The 20,722-nt window shown below is 27.0% G+C and overlaps 1 protein-coding gene across 1 annotated transcript; it reads right to left on the reverse strand.

The window, feature by feature from the left end:
• Positions 1-804: 804 nt before the first annotated feature.
• LOC141533762 (uncharacterized) lies at positions 805-20,302 on the reverse strand. The gene is made up of 10 exons (XM_074252801.1): positions 20,236-20,302; positions 19,866-20,068; positions 19,572-19,678; positions 4,822-5,164; positions 3,661-3,810; positions 3,236-3,574; positions 3,085-3,162; positions 2,931-2,979; positions 2,572-2,827; positions 805-2,387 (listed from the first exon to the last, which is right to left on the reverse strand). The coding sequence occupies exons 4-10, from the start codon at positions 5,041-5,043 to the stop codon at positions 1,784-1,786; spliced, it is 1,698 nt and encodes a 565-aa protein (XP_074108902.1). The 5' UTR covers positions 5,044-5,164; positions 19,572-19,678; positions 19,866-20,068; positions 20,236-20,302; the 3' UTR covers positions 805-1,783.
• Between the last annotated feature and the right edge of the window lie 420 nt (positions 20,303-20,722).

The following is a 20,722-nucleotide window of genomic DNA, read 5'->3' on the forward strand; positions in this document are numbered from 1 at the left end:
TTTGCAATTTTAATTTTTTTCTCATGCTTTCTTTTTTTTTTTTTTTTTTTTATAGATTAATAATTAATTAATTTTTCTAACTAAATGTTATAATTATTATTATTATTAATATTAATATTATTGTTATTAATTTACAGTCTCTGTTCTAATTTTAAATTATTGATTATCATTAATTTAATTCCAATTACTTGATTTACACAACCAAAAAAGTAATCCGAGTCTTTTATAGACTCTTACAATTTTAACTTTATTTTCTTTTCCTTTTTTTTTTTCCTTTTTTTTTATATATATATTTTTGTAAAATTCAATTTTATAAAAAAATTTATTTTCAATGCCTAATTTTTACAATCACACAATTAATTTTTTAGCCAAATTTTGTTAATAAAAATTTTATTAAAAAAAAGTTAAAAAATAAATCTCCATATTGAAATTTAATTTTTTTCAAATTTCTGATTTAAAATCACTGATCATTGATCATAAATGTCTGGTCGCAGACCATAAATCATTGATATATGATCATTAATTATTGGTCACTGATCATTGACCATTGGTCATAAAAATAATTGATCATGACCAAAAATATTTTTTTAAATAAAATAAATTTAATTTCATTACAAAAAAAAAATACTACTGTCTGCCTCTAACTTAAAAAATAAAAGTGAATAAATACAATTACCATATCAATATTAATTATTATAATAATAATTATATAATCTATAATTTATTTATATTTATATTTTTATATTTATATTCCTTAACTGATATATTTAATGTTGCATGTTATAGATAAGTGTCGTTTAAGGCTTTTTTTTTTTTTTTTTTTTTTTTTAATTAAATTATTTAACCATTTTTAAAAATTTAAATAAATAACCATTTTCTATTAAAATCATTGTTCTGTTGGTTCCTGTATAAATAAAACAAGATATATATTGTCCTATTGTTTTTGTTTCAATTGTTCATAACATTATTATTTCTTGTTCTGTTTCTGTCTTTCTTTTTTTTTTTTTTTTTGTTTTTTTCCATTGTTCATCATCATTATTAATAATATTAATATTATAAATTTTTTATTACTTATTAATTAATAATAATAATTATCATAAGTCTATTTTATTTATGATTATTGATTTATAATGCCTAAAAATAAAGACATGCAGAAAATATTTCTAGTGTATACATTTTTTTATCTTTTCTTTGTTTATTTACTGCATTATTATTATTATTATTATTATTATTATTATTATTATTATTATTATTAATTATTGTTGTTGTATAGAATATATTATTTTTAATGTCATTATTTTATAAATAATTACTTTTGTTTTGAAGTGTAATTTTTTTTTAATAAAAAAAATTTAATGGCTGTATTATTTAAATAAATGCTTTTTTTTATAAATTAAAAATGGAAAAAATTTTTTTTTTTATGAGCCTTAATGGAGTTTTACTCCTAATTTTAAATAAATCAATATAATAATAATCGAGTCAATTGAAATGATTAAAAAACAAAATTAACTTAATCTACAGAAAAAAAAAAAAAATATTTATATAAATATTATCAGTTCGTACGGAAATTTGTCAGAAATCTAACGAATTTACGTTGATAAAATTGCATACGATTATTATTATTATTATTATTATTATTATTATTATTTCTAGCATTATCATTAAAATAAACATTATTATAATTGTTAATATTAAATTGTTGATTGATATCATAATCATAATTATTATTATTATTATTATTATTATTATTATTATTATTAATAATTAAATAAGGCCTGAATAGTTAGGGTTTGTGATCATTATTAAGCGAGAGCTGATCATTCAACTTATGAGCAGAAGAGGACTCGCTGATGCAACCGCCACCACTCATAAGTTTAGCGTTGTTGTTTTCAGAGTTGGCGGCTAGTGCGGTGACTGTCGCAGAAGTGGCGCCTTTCGCGTGTTCCCGCTTACGAGAGGACCCCTGGAGGCTCTCAGTCTTGACAATAGTGATGTCCGGGTTGTTCTCGAGCACCGCGGCGCTGGCCTTTATGCTGACGTCCACCAGGCTGCTGACGAGCTCGGCGCTGCTGCTGCTGCTGCGCTTCGACGACAGGGAGAGAGAAGGAGGCAGTGTCGGAGACGCCGGGGTCGAGGAGATCTTCTCCGCGTTATACTTTTGGACGATGTCGTTAATGTCCTCCGAGTCGTTTACGCTGTCCAGGACGCTCGCGTTCAGCTCCCCCGCCAGGGAAATCCGGTCTGGGCCTTGGAGCGTCGACAAGTACGTCGCTAAGGTGTGGACGGTCACGTTCAGAAACTCTGCTGCTCGGAACAGGGTGATCTCTTTACGGCGTAGCTTCGCCAGAACGTCCGCGGGTCCTGGTTCGGACCAGAAATCTCGGACTCTAAGGAGGAAAAAAAAAAAAAAAAAAAAAATGCTTTAAGTTTTTAGAACACACTCGTAATGCTCGGTGCCACAACAAAATATATCTATATATCTCTTCCTCCAAGCAAGATATAAAAAAATTTTTTTAATAAATTTAATATTTAAAAAGTCATTAAATTTTTTTTGATAAAGATAAAAATTACCTGTATGGATGTTTAAGACAACCATAGCTGTCACGATATCTTCCGTATAGAGTTCCGTAAGATACGCCGAGAATCTCAGCGGCAGTCTTCATCTCTAATTCCTTACTCTTAATTGCGTCCATCACTCGACGTGTAAAGGGTTCCTCCCAGAACTCCTGCCGCCTACCGGTTGTTAAATAGTCATTCATTTTTATTACGTCTCGGAATTGTTCTGGAACCGCTGGATTTGTTGCATTTGAATTTGTCGCTATATTTGCTGTAATTATTTATTTATATAGTTTTATAATAATTGACATCAGGAGTAAGGGTTAAATTAAAGCTCTTGATGAGTGTAACATCAAAATTAAATTTATATTAACTCACGTTTTTGTCTTCATTAGCGTTTTCTTCTTTTGAAAGATACGATATCTATAAAAAAAAAAAAAAAAAAAAAAAAAAAAAAAAAAAAAAATTAATTAAATATTAAAAATAAAAAATAAAAAAATAATAATTTATAAAAAATAAATGACTAACATTTTGTACGGGATCATTGTCAGTCATCATAGTTTCATCATCCCAACTTTCATGGTCACCTTCACTCATCATTTCTTCCTAAAAATAAAAATTAAAAAAAAAAAAAAAAATTAACACTTTATTTAAAAATAAGAATAAAAAAATTTCTTACATTTCCGCTGCCGGTAATACAGGAAACTTTGGGGGTAAAGACGTCGTGCTGAGACGGAGGATCGTCTAAGGGCGGCCGGCCCCTGCGTCTTTGCTTGTGGGGTGGAGGTGTGTCGTCAAGGTCACCTTCTCTGAGAACAGTTTCGACCCCAGGGGTCCCAGTGCTTCCTCCTCCGCCTCCGCCGCCGCTGCCCCCGATTCCGCTGGCTCCGCTTCCACTGCCGGGACTGTGCCCGCTGTTGTTTGAGTCATTTTGGGCAGCATCACTTCGCCAACTTACTTCCGCTAGCCCTTTTATGTGCAGGTCTTCGGCAGTCTTCAGCAGTGATGACAGTCTCGTCTGCAAACATTTTAAGAGTAGGGATACTTTGTACGGGTGCTACCGTATCTTTGATAATAAATTAAAATTTAATAAAATAAACTTACGTGATCAATATTAATTTCTCCTTTGTACATAAATTCAACAAGAACTTTAATGTCGGAAAATTTAACATCTCGCATTATAACTATTGGATCTTTTTCTTCATATTGTGATAATATTGTGTCAAAATATGTACTGCAAGCACTTAACACCACCTGAAAAAAAAAAAAAAAAAAAAAAAAAAAAAAAATTAATAAGGAATTTTTTATAGAAAATTTCTATTATAAATATTTATTAAAAATTTTTAATTAAAAATTAAAAATAATAATAATAAATAAGTAGCACAAATGTTAGGTGAAAAGTTGACGCCTTTCGGCCCCATTTCTTCTCGGCGGCTATTTCGCGGATAGCTCGAAGGTGGAAAGGAGAAAATTCAAGAAAATCAATACACAAGACGCGCGATATTAAATATTCAAGCTATATTGATGTCACTACTATAACTATTCACTGCTAGTTAGTTACTCATACTCATACTCGTACTCATACATGTGTTCGCACTCCTCACTATACTTCAAAAAATAATTATTTAAAAATGAAATTTAATTTTTTTAATTTTTTTCTAGGCGGGGTTTTAATTTCTTGTTATTTTATTTTCCGAAACTAATTGAATATAAAATTTTAAATTTTTTACCAAAGGCTATTTGGGTCACGATAAAAGCCTGCTGTGTGTTGTAATTTTTTCTAATATAAAGTTGCTTTTATCAGTGAGTCAATATCGTTTTATTTTACTGTAGATAATCAATTTTCGAAATAACCGTGCACTGTTTTTTCTTTTTTTTTTTTTTTTTGTACTTTTTATTTTTTATTCAAGAAAAATAAATTACTTTGTCATCCTCCTGATGATTTTTGTTTCTTTTTCAATAATAAGAATTTTAAAGTCATCGTTCTAAAGAGATTATTTTTTTTTTTTTAAGAAAAAGAAAATTAAATTGTGGAAAAATTTTTTATAAATTGTTAAGTTACAAATTAAAAAAAAAAAACCAAAAAACTTTGGGAATATTTTTTTAGAAAATCTATGAGGAATTTTGAAGAAAAAAAAAAAAATTGCACAGGTCAGAAATTTAATGGAGAAAATTTTCTTAATTTTAATAATTTTTTAAGTTATGAATTTTTATTTAAAAAAAAAAAAAAAAAAAAAAAGTTAAAAAGAGTTAATATAAACAAACCTTATGCGCACGAAGAGTTTGTCCCTCGCAGGCAAGAGTGACGTCACAGTAAGCCTGCCTCTCCAACAGCTGTGAGAACATTGTCTGGAGATTGCTATGGTGGTACTTCCACCTCAAACAGTACTGCTGGGGAAACATATTTGTCATTTCTTTAGATACGTCTTCAACGTTGTGATAAATTCCGTCTGCGTTCCGGATATATGCTTTTGGTTTTATACGCATTTATTTTCTTTTTTCATTAAAATTTTTTAATTATATTACAATTATCATTTAATTGGTTTTCTTATTAGGCTCCGGTAATTTTCTCTCCAATTTAAAATTTTTATTTTTTTCAGGAACAGATCTGTAATAATGAAAAAAAAAAAAAAAAAAAATTTATTAATTTTCAATGAAAGTTTTTTATTTTTGTATTTAATTTAATGAAATAAAATAAAAATTTAATAATCATGAAATCGTGACGTTATACAATAGAAAGTTCTTGTAATATTGCTTTATATACTACACTAGTAAACTATTTAATAAATATTAAAAATACTTTAGAAAGTTTTCATTGCGAACGAAAATAAATTAAAAAAAAAAAAAAAAAAAAAAAAAAACTCTTTTTTATTTTCTTAAAAAATAATAGTAATGATAAATAATAAAATTGAATTGATTTTAAAGTGACAATATACTTATTAATAATAAAATTATTCATAAAATAATCTGAAATAATATTTACATTAAAATGTGTTAAGTATTTTATTTTTTTTTTTTTTAACTTAATTAAATATTCCGTGTAATTCTTTTAATAAAATATGTAATATTATTACATTTACTATTATTATTATTATATTTATAGAGCGCGAGTAACCAACTGGTGTGTACATGTGCGTTTGTTTTGAAATGATACGAGTGAGTAAAACAGAGTAAAACAGAGTAAAAGAGTGAAAGACCAGAGAGTCAAAGCATTTATATATATATATATATATATATATATATATATATGCTAAAAAGAGAGAAACAATCGTCGAGTTCACAGTGATTGAAGGAGGGAAAAAGGGTCTGTGAGTACGAATGAAAACTACTGTCTATAATATGTTTTACGAATAATAAAATTTTCCGGAAAATTGTCAGAAAATTTTATAGAAAATTTTTGAAAACTTTTCCAGAAAATAAATTTTAAAAATAAAAACAAATAAAAATGACCCACGACAATTATTTTATATTTTTAGTAAAAGATAAGATTTAAAAAGTCAATACACTTAATATTTTTGTTTATTGGAAAAAAATGATAAAATTTTAATTGTTATTTAATTATACATTACGACTGTACATTGAAAATTTTATATATATATATATATAAAAGTATTAGTATCTTAATTGTTACGATAATGATGACTCATATTTTTTTAATTTTATTGTGTTGAATTAAATTTAACCTATTATTATTTATTTATTTATTTTTTTTTTTTTCATAAAATTATTAATATCATAATTTTTTTTTATCAAACAATTGGAAAATCCGTCCAATTTTTTTGGGAATTTTTCAGCATTATAGAAGACATTTTCTTGGAAAATGAGAGAGGAAAGTAACGAAATTGTAGCCCGGAAAATTTCCTATCAACTGACCTGCCCACTTTTTAAATTTTTCTCTTTAATTCCGTTAAAATCTCTCAAACAAAAATAAAAATTTTTTCTAACAATAATTTTAGGAGAAATTTTGCGGAAAAATTGTATTATTTAGGTCTTGTGAACTCCTAAAGGTCCTCTAGCGGTAAAAACTTAACAAAATACAACGACCTACAATAACAAGTAATAAGAAAAAAAAGGAAGAAAACGTGGCGTTCTCCTTGTTCGCTGGTCTTTTCTTTTTCCGCCCCCACTGGATCTTTACTGGCTCCCTCGCTTCCTCGGATATTTTTATTTCTATTTAACTTTTTTATTACTGAATTTTTTTACATTTTGTTGCATCCGACGCCAGCTTCGGCCTGTAGGGGGACCCCCTACACTCACTCCTTCCAAAGTTCGCCTCCCCACACGGCCGCTTGTCTCCTACCGGTCGTGACTCTTAAACCCGCGTCGCGAATTCCCCTCGCAAATTCATTCCCCCTCTCAGTCATTTTTTGCGCCGGTTATTCTCTTTTATTCTCCAGCCCCCTCTCCAGCAGCAAGAGGGCTTACCACCTCTACCGGCGACTACTATTACTACAGACGCTACTCAAATGTCGGTGGCTTCTAACGTTTATTTATTTTTTATCCTTGTTGGTACGTTATTTATTGCTTCCTTCTACTTCGATCCCGATTTCCGGGCCTCCTATTGGTCATATTGGCAAAAGTTATTAGACCTTTTTTATGGCAAATTTTATCCTCTTTTCAATGATATAAGGTTTGATGAGGATACTTTGGATATTTTTCGAGATATTTGAGGTTTTATCGGAAAATTCTAAGCTATTTACAAAAGTTACATTTTTTTTTTGTCCGGAAAATTCATTTTTCTCGTCTCTTATTGGTACAATCACCAAAAACCATAAAGGGTTTTTTTTTTTTTTTTTTTTTTTTTTTTTTTTTTTTTTTTTGAGAAATTTAATCCTCTTTCTACCAATACAAGGTTTTCCAGGGCTATTTTGGATATTTTCCGAGAAAATTTGAGATTTATGGAAAAATTCTAAAATTTTTATCAAAATTTAGAATTTTTTTTTGTCAGGAAATTAATTTTTCTCGTTTCTTATTGGTCCAATCAGAAAAAACCATAATGGTTTCTTGGGCTATTTTCAATATTTTCTGAGATATTTATATATTTTCTCACTAAAGTCTTAAAAATTACATTTTTTTCGACAAATAAATTGTAATTTTACAAAAAAATTCCTCTAAATTAAAAAAATGTAATAAAATGGACTTGTAGGAAATAAAATGTTGAAAAAAAAAAAAAAAAAAATGTCTGAGAGTTTTTGTCATAAAATCAATACCAGAAGCTCTAGAAGCCTCCAAAGCCGAGAAGTAAATTTTAAGCAAAATTAATTATTTACATGTCATCAACTTACTGTAGTAGGATAAGCTCGCGTGTACGGTCAATTCCGCCATATTTGTTATATTATGTATATGGAATATAAATTGCGTGGATTTTACTATAGATATGACGGCTTATAAACTAGAGTACGGATATAGCCACTGTAGACTCTAGATATTAAACGTTTATTGTGTTGTGACTCTACACTCTACTCTCTGACTGCAACATGATGTATGTATGCACTTTGTGCAATTTTAACGTCGATGCATACTTGCATAGTTGCAATAAAAATTACACTTTTCTTTTTTATTATTATAATAATTATAATATAATTATTATTTAGCCCATCTGATAAAATAAAAAAAAATTGATAGACCTTTTTTGTAGCCCGGAAAATTTTCTATCAAAAAAATTGAATTTATTTCTGTAGAAAAAAATATTTAAAAATTTTTTTAAAATGTATATATTGAAGATCTATAATTTCGGAATGAGCGTTAAAATATAATATTAGATACAAAGGTAAATTTATATCTGTACAAAAGCAAAATATAGAGGGTTATAGAGTATAAATAACCGGTTTTTCCGTGGACGGTGTACGTATAGTTAGAGTTGTAAGCTTTGCGCGAGCGCACATTCACCCGCCTTTTTCATTAAAAATTCGAACCAGTTTGTGAAACTAAAAAACTTAACCCTTCCTCACTCCTCTCGGCTCCTTTTTTCCTTTTTTCCTTTTTTCTTCTATCTTTCATTTATTTACTTTGCTTTTTATTTTCTTCTTATTTTTTTTTTTTTTTTTTTTTTTTTTTTTTATTTAATACCTCTAGCTTAAATTCTTGCTTTTATTTTTTCCAAGAATTTTTAAAAATTCCTCAAGGTATGTCCGACCATTTTTATTATTATTATTATTATTATTATTATTATTATTATTATTATTATTATTATTATTTTATAGCCACTTCTTTATTCCGCTTAAAGATTATCTTTTTTTGTATTTTAAAACTTTGAATTTCGATTCTGGGTTAAATACCCGAGATTTTAAAAAAATCATATAGAAATTTTTGATAAAAAATTTTCCGAGCTAGAAAAAAGGTCTCTATCAATTTTTCTATATCTCGAATATTTTCGACGAAATAATAACATTAAATTAAATTTGAAGAATTTTGATTTTTTTTTAAAGAATTATCTAACAAGTAATATGAATAGATGAAATATGAAATATGAAAGGGGCAGGAGGGTAAGGGGAGGAGGATCGCAAGGGGGTAGTAGGGACATACTACTAGCTAAATAGTCTAGTTAAAATGGCGATCGGGTGTCCGTATTGATTTTCGAATGAGTTCAAAATTTCCATAATGGAAGAGCTTCATCCGACTTTATAAGAGTTGGGGGACTGTCTCGGCTCGAGGAGGAAATCGAGGGGCTAAAATTCACAATCATAATAATAACAACACTCAAGATGATAATAATAATAATTTTTTTAATATATAAACCCGGAAAATAATTTTTAAGGAAAATTGTGTCGTAAACTAACTTATATAAATATTTGTTATTTATATTTTAGCAAAATTTTACACGTGAAAAATTCCAAGATTTAAATAAATTTAAAGCTTATAAAAGACAAAACTAAATCAAAATCGGTCGATTCAATCAAAAGTTATTAAAGTTTTTTAATTTGTAATTTTTATATTTACTGAATGTAATGTAGTTACTATAATATTTAATCTTTTTCTCAAGTACAAAACTCTTGATCTCTCCGATCTTCAGCCATAATAATCGAATCGACACTAAGGTACTGCAATGTAATGTAACATATAATCCTTATTACCATCCATATCCACACACTGGGATTTCTCGGTAATCGTTAGACCGCGTATATTGACTCTTCTACTGTGTACTGTCCGTACTGTGTGAAAGTATAGTAAGAAAACGATGTGATCTAACCTCAATGTTGAGGTCATGGGAGTGAGGAAGTTACTTCGACCGCTTTTTCCATTTAAAAAAAAAAAAAAAAAAAAAAAAAAACTATCCTGGGTTACATTTCCACAAAATTTAAATAATTTTTATTAATTTAATTAATTTTTGGAATCTCATCAATAAAAATATCAACTTACAATTTAAATTACTGCAACAAAAAATAACTAATATCAAGATCAAGATCGAGACTACCGCAAACAGACTTGGTTGACCCAGGACGCGAAAAGGAATAAGATATGGAGACCGACTTAAATAAAATTTTAAAGGTAAATTCTAATGTTTACTATAACACGTTTTTCTCTCATTCACTTGTACTACATCGTGAGACTGTAATACACATACTTACTCTACAATAATAAATACCCGGTTGACGGGAGAAGGAGAGGGGGACTACGTACTTGTACTTGCACTTGTACCGTTATAATTATTTATATTTTTATTGTTATTGTGGAAATAATATAACGCGGTAATTATACTTCTCATGGTGTTGCTTCTGAGGTAAATTACTATTGATAATTGTTGATTTTTAATTATTCTGAATTTCATATTTTTTTATTACTTTATTACGTTTGAATATCAGATAATAATTACAACTTTAGATTAATTGATTTAATTGAATTAAGTGGAAGGAACTATGGGAAATTTTTTCGTCAAGGATATCCCGGCTTCCTATTGGTCGAAATTATTGGTGTTATTGAGCTTTTTTCTAGGAAATTTTATCCTCTTTCCACCAATACAAGGTTTCCCTAAACTATTTTTAATATTTTCCGAGATATTTGATGTTTCATAGAAAAAATTTAAAAATTACAGTTTTTTTTTTTTATTTTTTTTTTTTTTTTTTGTAATTGTTGCAATTTATAAATATTTCAAATAATTTTAATGGCACTGTTAAATTTAATATTTTTCAATAAAATTATTTTAGACATCGATTTTACCTAAAATTACCAATGCAATATTTCGAGCCAGAATTTTTTTAACCGTAAGTACATAAATTTTATTGGAAAAAAAGCTCGTAAAAAAAGCTGAATTATTGCTGTAATTTTTTTTTTTTTTTTTTTTTTGTTATTTTTATTCCATACAAACTTTTAATGTGAGTTTACTGTTGGGAATTTATAATACAATACACACACAAATCTCTATGTACATGTAGGTGGATAAAAAATAAAAAATTATAATAATAAAAATGGGGTGAAATGAAGAAGGATGAAAAAAAAATTTAGAATTTTTTCCCTCATTACTTTTCGTAATAAAAATTTTTTTTTTTTTTTTTTTTTATCGTTATTTATTACAGTTTTTTAATTAAAAAACTTGTAAATAATAATTATGGATTGGGTATTAGAATTCGAACAGTTTCAACAAAGAGTTTTAAGTCTACGGTGAAAATCGATAAATCAAGGAGTTGTGGAATTTTATACGGAAGGATGATATTTTATTTTTTTATTGATTTTTTAAAATTGATAACAATTTTTGTTGAAACAAATTTTTTTTTCTCGTTTCCTATTGGTCCAATCGTCAAAAGTTTTATATGTTTTTTGTGGGAAATTTTATCCCCTTTCTACCAATACAAGGTTTTCCCAGGCTATCTTCAATATTTTCCAAGATATTTAAATATTTTCTAATAAATCACGATAATTTAAATTTAAATTCTCAATTTTCTCTAAAATATAAATTATATTTCTGCTCAACCCAGCAAAAAAGTAAAATGTAATTACGTCTAATTTTTTAAGAGCTTCGATAACTAAAAAGTGTAGCGGCGAGGCATAAAATCAATACGAGTTTAAAAAAAAAAAAAAAAAAAAAAAAAAAAACGGCTGAAAGTAATCAAATTTGAGGAGAAAAAAAATTCAAAAAAGAAAAATGTTCCTCGTTTTTTCTTTCTCTCTCTTGCTCCGCTTTTGGGGCTGCGTCTTTACTTGGTACTTTTTCTCCCGTGGGTGAAAGTTTGGCGGCAAAGGGGCGACTATCCACCACTCGGTAGCCCAGAGAGAGGGAAAGGCTCGCAGATAAAAGGGGAGGAAATGTAGGGGAAGAAAATCGAGGATGAGAAATAGTAAAGCGAGAAAGAAAAAAGTCTAGATGGCCAGAGAACACGATGCGCCGTTTGAAGGGGACACAGGGGCACTGAAAGGGGTGGGGAGGGTCGAAAAAAATAAAAAGAGAAAGTTTAAATAAAAATGCTAAAGTACCAGCAACAAAAATTAACCAAAAAAAAATCCAATTTCGTTGCCATGGCGACCGACTTCCCGAGACTTTGATAAAGATCCCCCATTTGTAAATGTATCGTCTTTTTTTTTTTTTAAAGAATAAAATTTTGCTGGGGCTTTTTATTGATTGTGAATTTTCAATATAAAAAAAAAAAAAAAAAAAAAAAAAAAATTATTATTTTTCTCTTTTTAACTCCGGCAGGATTCGAACCCGGAACTTACTAAGTGTAATTGGAGTTTTCTTTTTTTTAGCTATTGCTCGGGAAATTGTTGACCGATCTTCACGATCGAGGTGTAAATTTTTTAAGAATTTCAGGAGGAAAATTTTAAGTTTCTAAAAGTTTGGAAATTTTTTGGACAGTTGACAGTTAATTATAGATTCTCTTACAGGTGGCACTGCGGTCGGAAATTTAGAGAAAAAAAATTTTATCTGGTAGATAAATTCAGTGATAAAAATACACTACACTTACGAATCGAAACGTTAATTTTGTAGGAAAAAAAAAAAAAAAAAAAAGTCCAACTACGAAATACCTTATCACGCTGATTAGAACAACGACATTTTTTTAATTTTTACTTTTATCATTTTTAATGCGTACTAACTAGTAGTAGCTGTAATCACTATAATGATCGTAATATTTATGGAGATTTCATTATTAATAATAATAGTAACAATAATAGTAATTTTTACAAGTCTTGATAACAGAAAAATAAAAAAAGTTAATTTTTTTACTGGTTATGCAAATAATAATAAAAATAATTGACTCGCCAAGTGTAAAAGTGATTGAAATCTAGTGAACACGCATGTAACAACCTGACCTACGCATTGTAACTGTTGAATATATACATATGACTGGTTGTATAATATAAAATCGCCCGCGGCATTCAGTTTATTTATTATTTATATTTTTTTTCACGCCAGTACGTCATATAAACTTAAAACGTTTATATTTTATTACACTAAAAAATAATATATAGAATTAAAGAGTGAAAAACAGAATTTTTAAAATAACTTTTTTTTTTTTTTTTTTTTTTTTTTTTTATTGAAAAAACAATTATTTAAAGCTCCGATTTTTTTGATAAGAACAATTTTGTTTTTAAAATAAAAATTACAGAAGTTTAATTTCAAGATTTAAAAAAAAATTATTTTTTAAAAGTCAACCTTAGACTTTTTATTAATTAAAAACCTTCTAATAATTAATTTTTAAATAATGGAACAAACTATAAGTTTCCAAGGTCAAAATAAAGGTCCCAGGTTCTGATGAATATTTTATTTGTTCCTTTAAGTTTTATTCTAAAACTTAATTGACCTTTTTTCGATTAAAAAAATTTAATTTCTAGAAAAATCAACCTTTGAAAAATTATTTCATCCACACAATGACCAAACTTAAAAATAATCTTCCCAGGTTCGATCCTAAGGCTAATTTTTTTTTTTCCCAAAAAAAAAAAAAAAAAAAAAAAAATACATATTTTAAAAATTTTTACCAGCTATTCGGCAACATCGCTTCTCAGTTCACATACTGGCGTCTGATGAGTGATGGTGGTCGCGAGTATAATATCGCCGTTAGCTCCATCTCTTACATTATCATGGCTGACATATGTATATATTTTTCTCTCTTATCCGTAATACCTAATACTAATACCTCCGGCGCTTGCGGGCTGGTGACGCGACTTAATACTCCATAGATATATATATATATATATATATATATATATATATATATATATATATATATATATATATATATATATATATCACAACGCTACCGCTACCGCGAACTCGAACGCGAACATGAACGCGAACGCGAACGCGGGCAGCTTTCCTCGGGAATTCTGTTATAGATTAAATTTTTTTACCGGCAAGATATTGATTGTTGCTTTTTATTAATGTTACATTTAGTTATAAGTATGAAGCACAACGGACACAGTAACAACCAGCAAAGTAGCCCCCACTTGGTACTACTCGGTGAACATGGGATCGCGAAATCGCGGCGTCACCCTCTGCTCGCCCTCACCCTATTTTTAATTTTAGTATTTTTTTTAATCGCCGGTTTTTTCTTTTATCAGCGACAGACTCGATATTAAAAATAATAAAAAAGGAAATAGAAATAATAAAAATCGCGGGGCGAACTTTTGGAGGGGATAAAAGACGCGGGTAAAGAACTCAGGTCGCGGATCGCGGGTGAACCGGGAGGGGATTACTATATAACTTTTACCATTCAATTCAACTTTATCATTGGCTACTACCAGCTAGGGGAAATCAGGGAAGGAACTTGGAGGGGAGAATACTTCTCAGAGTGTGTGTGTCAGTGTGTGGACATGCTACTTTTATTGTACAGACGCGGCCACGTGATCCCAAGGAGAACGATACAATTTTTCCGAATTTTGTTATTATTTTTTTTTTCCTATCTAAATTTTTTATAACATTTTAATTATAATTTAAAAAAAAATATTTTAAATGATTCTTCTACTAACTTTTATAAAGTTTATTTACAAGGGAGATAAAATAGTCTAGATGGATTTGGTTTATGGGTAATTTTGTATTTTTATATTTATTATGACCTAACCTTCTTATTTTATTTATTTTTTTTGGCATTTAATACCCTTAATGGCATTTTCGCGAACATTTGGCGCGACAATTTGCAATTTTAGATGGAAAATGTTCTAATAAAAATCAAGATAAAAATAATAAACCTGGCAATTATTATTGTTATTGCTAACCATGAATTTGTACTGATAAAATATAAAAAATTTTTAAAATTTTCAAGTCTACGGTTCGAATCCCGGTGACAGTATTTAAAAAATAGAAAATTCAAACAATTAAAAACAAAATCGATTAGCACTCACTTAAAAATTGTGCCGGTGAGTAATAACGTCAATAAAAAGGGGGTTAGACCCCCCCCCCCCCCAAGCCCCTAGTGTCGCTCCGGCCGCTACCGATAATGCTTTAGTAGGTTCTTTTATAATTTCGCTCGATAAAATTTTTCATCAATACACACACAAGAAAAAATACAAATGAACTATTTTTAACAACTTCTCACCCGGGAGACCCCAATATTCCTTAATATATATTTTTATAAATCCAAAACTTACTTACAAATTTCTTTTCGGGTGAATATATATATATATATATAAAAAAAAAAAAAAAAAAAAAAAAAAAAAAAAATTAAAATATAAAATTGTTAATAATTCACAAGATTTACGGCACGATAGTTGATCCGCTTCCTATAGTTGAGTATGAGCTTAAACTATTGATTTTATCATTAAAATTGTATAGAATCATTCTCTGGGAAATTATCGACAAAAAAGGTCATTAAACTTTTTTTATTTTTTTTTTTTTTTTTTAAATCAATAATTTTATCGCGGTCATATTTATCATAAAAAGACATTTTTATTTCTTCCATATTTTAATTTTAGTTTTATTAATTTATTTTTATTTTATCCGGAGATTTAATTTTAAATACGGATATTCAAAAATTAATTAATAAAGTTCAGGGTTTGAATCTCGATCTGGATAGAAAAAATTTTTTTTTATCAATTTTAAAGGCTTGGGTTCGATCCTAAAACAATTTTTTTTTTTTTATTAATAAAAAAAATTATTTTTTTAATGAAAATTTAAAAAATTGAAATTCAACAAAGTTCACTCAACTTGAAAATTTTTTATTCGAGTCAATTGAACTTTTTTTTTTATCACAACTCGGTCTATATAAACTCAGTCGGTCTTTTTGTGTTACAAGACTCTCGAGCGTCAAAAGCGTGTAAGTCCACTTGTGTAAATTGTATGACGTACGTATGTATAGGTACTCTACATTACTGTGTATGCAGTTTAAATAATAGTGGACAATAAAAAACGTTTAAGTAGATTTTTATAGCGTTTATGGCTGTAGATAATTTTCCAAAGCTGCTAACTTGAAATGGAGAAGAGAAAATTGGAGACCCAGGGGATTTTTGGATACGAAATTTTCCGGGCTACAATTTTGGTATCAATAAAAATTTTCCTAAACTGAATACTCTTCAAGTTACAGCACTTGAAAGATCAATCATTAAAAATTTTACGGAAAATTGGTTCCCAATTGTTTAAAGCTTAATAATTGGGGAACAATTGGTTCTAAAAAAATTTTTTTTCAACCAAAATTGTAGCCCAGAAAATTTTTTACCTCCTGAGATCCTATGATGAATATTTATCTTTTATATTTACCGAAATAGGAGCAAGTATAATGAAATTTAAGTGAAAGAACTTTGGTTGTATAAAAATCACAATAATATATATTAGATAACGAAATACAAGTGCTTCAATTACTCGGCTATTGATATGAATACATTACATATATATATATATATATATTTATATATTTACATTTACATCATAAGTGTATTTATTTTCTTATTCATTCATTTGCACTTAATTTTACCCATACAATATACATTATTATTAAAATAACATTATTCCCTTTTTTTCTGATCTATTTTTATTATTATACTTAATAATTGGAATTACAGCGTCAATGTACGCTACGGATCACTGATAAGAAATCATTATTATTGTTATTATCATACATTATGTTTATTGATGGATTATTAATAATAATTAATTCGAAATTGTTTGGCTTTAAAGGCCCATAACTTGGAAAATATAAGCTTTAGGAAAATTTTTATAAATACCAAAATTGTAGCCCATAAAATTTCCTATCCAAAGTACTCTCTAGTAGCCTTTCTAACTGTTTCCGTTCTCAAGATATCTGAACAAAATAAAGTATGCAATTTTTAATGACCTAATGTATTGGGATCGTTGACCCTAGTACCTTAAAAACAAGAAAAATATTATTTTCCTTTAAAATTTATAAATTTTTTGTTACAGATCTGACTTCCGGTGCAGCACCCTTGTATATTTTAATATCTCTAATATATTTATAATTTTAATAATTATTAATAAATTATAATTAATCTTGCACATACATTAAAATAAGTAATTAAATTTTTTTATTCTCGGATATGATTTTATAATTTTTATTTCCCTTGTCATTAGTTTTATAGTTTATATATTTATGAATTTATATTTATATACGTAAGTTATTAAATATAATGGAAAATATATAGCCAATAAAAATGTATCCACCGACCTGTGACGAAATGTTTAAGTTATTTCAGTGCATCCGATATATTTTTATAATAATAAGGTAATTACTTTTCATTCCCACCAAGGAAATTTTAGAACAAATAATTAATATTTTGCTTTGAATTGTTATTGTGGCTAAACGGTTCGAGATACGGAAAAATTTGTTGAGACCTTTTTTGTAGCCCGGAAAATTTCCTATCCAAAAGTTTCCCTAGCTTTTGAATAATTATTTATCTTTACAGTGTAATTAAAGTTTAAAATTTTTAATGCGATATTTTATGAGAACTCAGTAACTAGTAATATTATTGTTATTATTATTAATAATTATAATATCCTTAGTGGATATCTGTGTCGTCAGTAAAAAATTAATATCGATTGGATAGCCCCTCTTTTAATATTAATAACAAAAAAAGTCAAAGTACAAAAAGGATAAAAATAAAATAACAATAACAGCAACAAAATAAAAAAAAAAAAAAAAAAAAAAAATATAAAAAACTGCTGGGGAATGAAACTAGAGGAAAAAAGGCGGGAGGGTCTGGCTGTTATCGAACGGAGTGGGAGGAAAATAAAAATGTTAAAAAATAAAAATATTAAAATGAAAAAAGAAAAAAAAAATAAAAAGAAGAAAAAATGGTAATAAAAAATATGAGGAGAAGACGAAGCAGGAGACGAAAGAGGAAGAAAGGAGAAGGTTTTAGGTAGGGGGAGGTTAGGTTCCAAGAGAGGGAGGAGTGAGAAAGGAGAGGCAAGAGGAAGGTTATATCTCATCTTTACTTTATGAATTTAATTTTTAAATTGGACGGAATTGAACGATAGAAAAAATTTTAATTAAACTTTTTTATTGTTGCTGTTATTATTCTACAGAATATTATATACGTATTTCTCTTTTTTTTAAATTTATTTTTTTGTTTTTCCTGACAATTCAATTATTTTAAAGATTTTTTTTATTTATCATTTAGATCATAGATCGATACAATAAATTTTTTTTTTAATTTAATTTTAATAAAATTAATTCAAGTTGGAAAAATTGGAGCTTTTAAATTTTTTTTTTTTAATTCTGGTCAATTAAAAAATTATTATTATTATATAATAATAATTAAAAAAAATAAATAAATTTTTGCATGATAATTTTAATACCATTTTATAAAACGAATATAATTTCCCCTTCGAAATAATAAATCATATAAAAAATTTTTGATTAATAAATTCTATTAAATCTAATCGAAAATATAATCAGGATAATAAAAACCTACATCGTTTTTATAGATTAAAACTCTTAAAAGCAAAAAAACAAACTATATAATAATAATAATAATAATAAATGACAAGAAATGAGTTCCAAGAATTTAATTTCAACTTAATTAATTTTTCGCTTACTCCGACATTATTATTATTATTATTATTATTATTATTATTATTATTATTATTATTATCCTTTTTTTTTTTTTTTTATCATTATCATTTTTATTATGTAAATTTTTTTAAAACTCAAGTGAGAAACTCTATTATTTCCGCTCTGAACCCCGCTTATATACATCAACTCACACATGAACGTGACAATGATGTATGTAACAATACAATAGTATGACTAACATAAAATATCGCGACTCTCTACAACACACGTGCACTCAAAACTAAAACAAGAGTATTGTATTGCGCGGTAATCCTTTTTTGACCTTGAAATCGCGATATTTTTTAAAATATTAGGGATATTCAAAAATATCTCAGTAATTTTTTTTAGCTAGATAAATTCTCTACAAAAAACTAGTTGATAATTTTTTTATATCTCTGACAGATAGCCTGATATTTTTAAATTTAAATATAAAATTTCTAAAAACGGAGCAGTTGACTAATTAATATTTTATTTGTACTCAAATTAAGTCATCTGATAATTTTTATAATTTTTTTTTTTTTTTTAAATTAATGGTGGAAAAAAAATTTAATAATTTTTTATAACTAATTTATAAATTATAATTGGCAGAAATCTGTCAATTTTATTTATTTTACACAAATTTTCATATTAATTAAAATACTTAAGTTAGCAGTCAGCTGTTAATTTTATAAATTTTTTTAATAAATCAATTACAATAAAAAAATGCTTCTAAAAATTTTCACTTGTAATTTTTATTTATTTTCACATGTGAAACTTGTTAATTAAATTTTTTTATCATAATTAAATAGCTCCAACATTCTAAAAAAATTTTTAATGTCTGTCAACTTCAGTATTATACGAATTTTCATATTAATTTAATTATATAAATCCAAAAAATTGACAGTCTGTTAATTTAAGTGTCAAAAAAAAATTCCATATGTATAAATTAAAAAAAAATGAATTGTAATAAAAATTGTCAGATGACTTTTGATATCACTATCATACAAAATGTCCAAAAATGAATTTAAAGAAGTAATTAATTTAAAAATATATAATAAAAAAAAAAAAAAAAAAAAAAAAAAAAAAAAAAAAAAAAAAACTCACCAGACTCAGCTCCAATAAAAAACTTTCACATTTATTTAAATGAAATAAAAGAATAAACATGAATAATTAACTCCGGGCACTTGAAAAACATTAACTAGAACCAGAAACTACAACCAAACATAAAAAATAATTTTTAATAATCCAAATAAATAATCACAATTTAAAAAATAAAAAAATCATAAATGATAAGAAAAAAAAAAATTAACCCCACAAATGAAGTGACGCTTTGTGTCGTTTATACATAAACGGAATTGGTTTTATTCACAAAACAAATTCATTAAATTCACTACTTACAATATCCGGTACTGTCACCACAGTTTATTATTATTTATTATTATTAATAATATTTATTACTAGTATTTAAATTATTTGTTGGTAATTATTGCCGTAATAATAACAACAAAATAACAAAAAAACGTGTGGTACAAGATGGCGTTAACCCGCCCGCACACAATCAGGTGGAAAATGCCGGAATGTCGTGAGATCGTGATCCTGTACTAAAATATTTATATATATATATATATATATATATATATATATATATATATATATATATATATATATATATAGTGTACAGTTTGGTAAGTATTATATATATATATATATATATATATATATATGTAATATATTTGTATCTATAAAAGAAAAAAAACAGAGCACACACGTCTCTACATCACGACGGTACGACGCTACGTAGTCTACGGCTAAAGATCGACTGGCAGCACTGAGCGCGTTGCGGCTAACGTCCCATCGGAATCGCCGCTAGATGCCGTGTATTTTTATTTTTTATTATATTTATTATATTTATTATCGCAAGCAAAAAGGAGAAGGGAGGTACCGAGGCGACTTACTACTTTTAATCCAATATATATGTGTAATGGAATTTGTAGTCTAGATAGGCGAGGGGAATTGCTGTAAGTTGGAATGCGCGACATTTTTATTTTTAAAGAAAAACTTTCAAATTTTTTTTTTTTTATTTATTTAATTAAAAATTTTTATGACATTAAAGTTAGCTGTCACTTGACAATTTTTTAACTTTCTTTAATAAAAAAAATTATTTTTAAAAAATTGCATTTTTAATTTATTAAAATTTCCACAAATTTTTTTTTTACTACTATTTATTTGCTGAAAAAATTTTCAAAATTGACAGC

This window comes from Cotesia typhae, unplaced genomic scaffold (genome assembly GCF_013202065.1).
Source record: "Cotesia typhae breed Kobodo isofemale line unplaced genomic scaffold, CoteBio_Ctyphae scaffold_121, whole genome shotgun sequence".
NCBI lineage: Eukaryota > Metazoa > Arthropoda > Insecta > Hymenoptera > Braconidae > Cotesia > Cotesia typhae.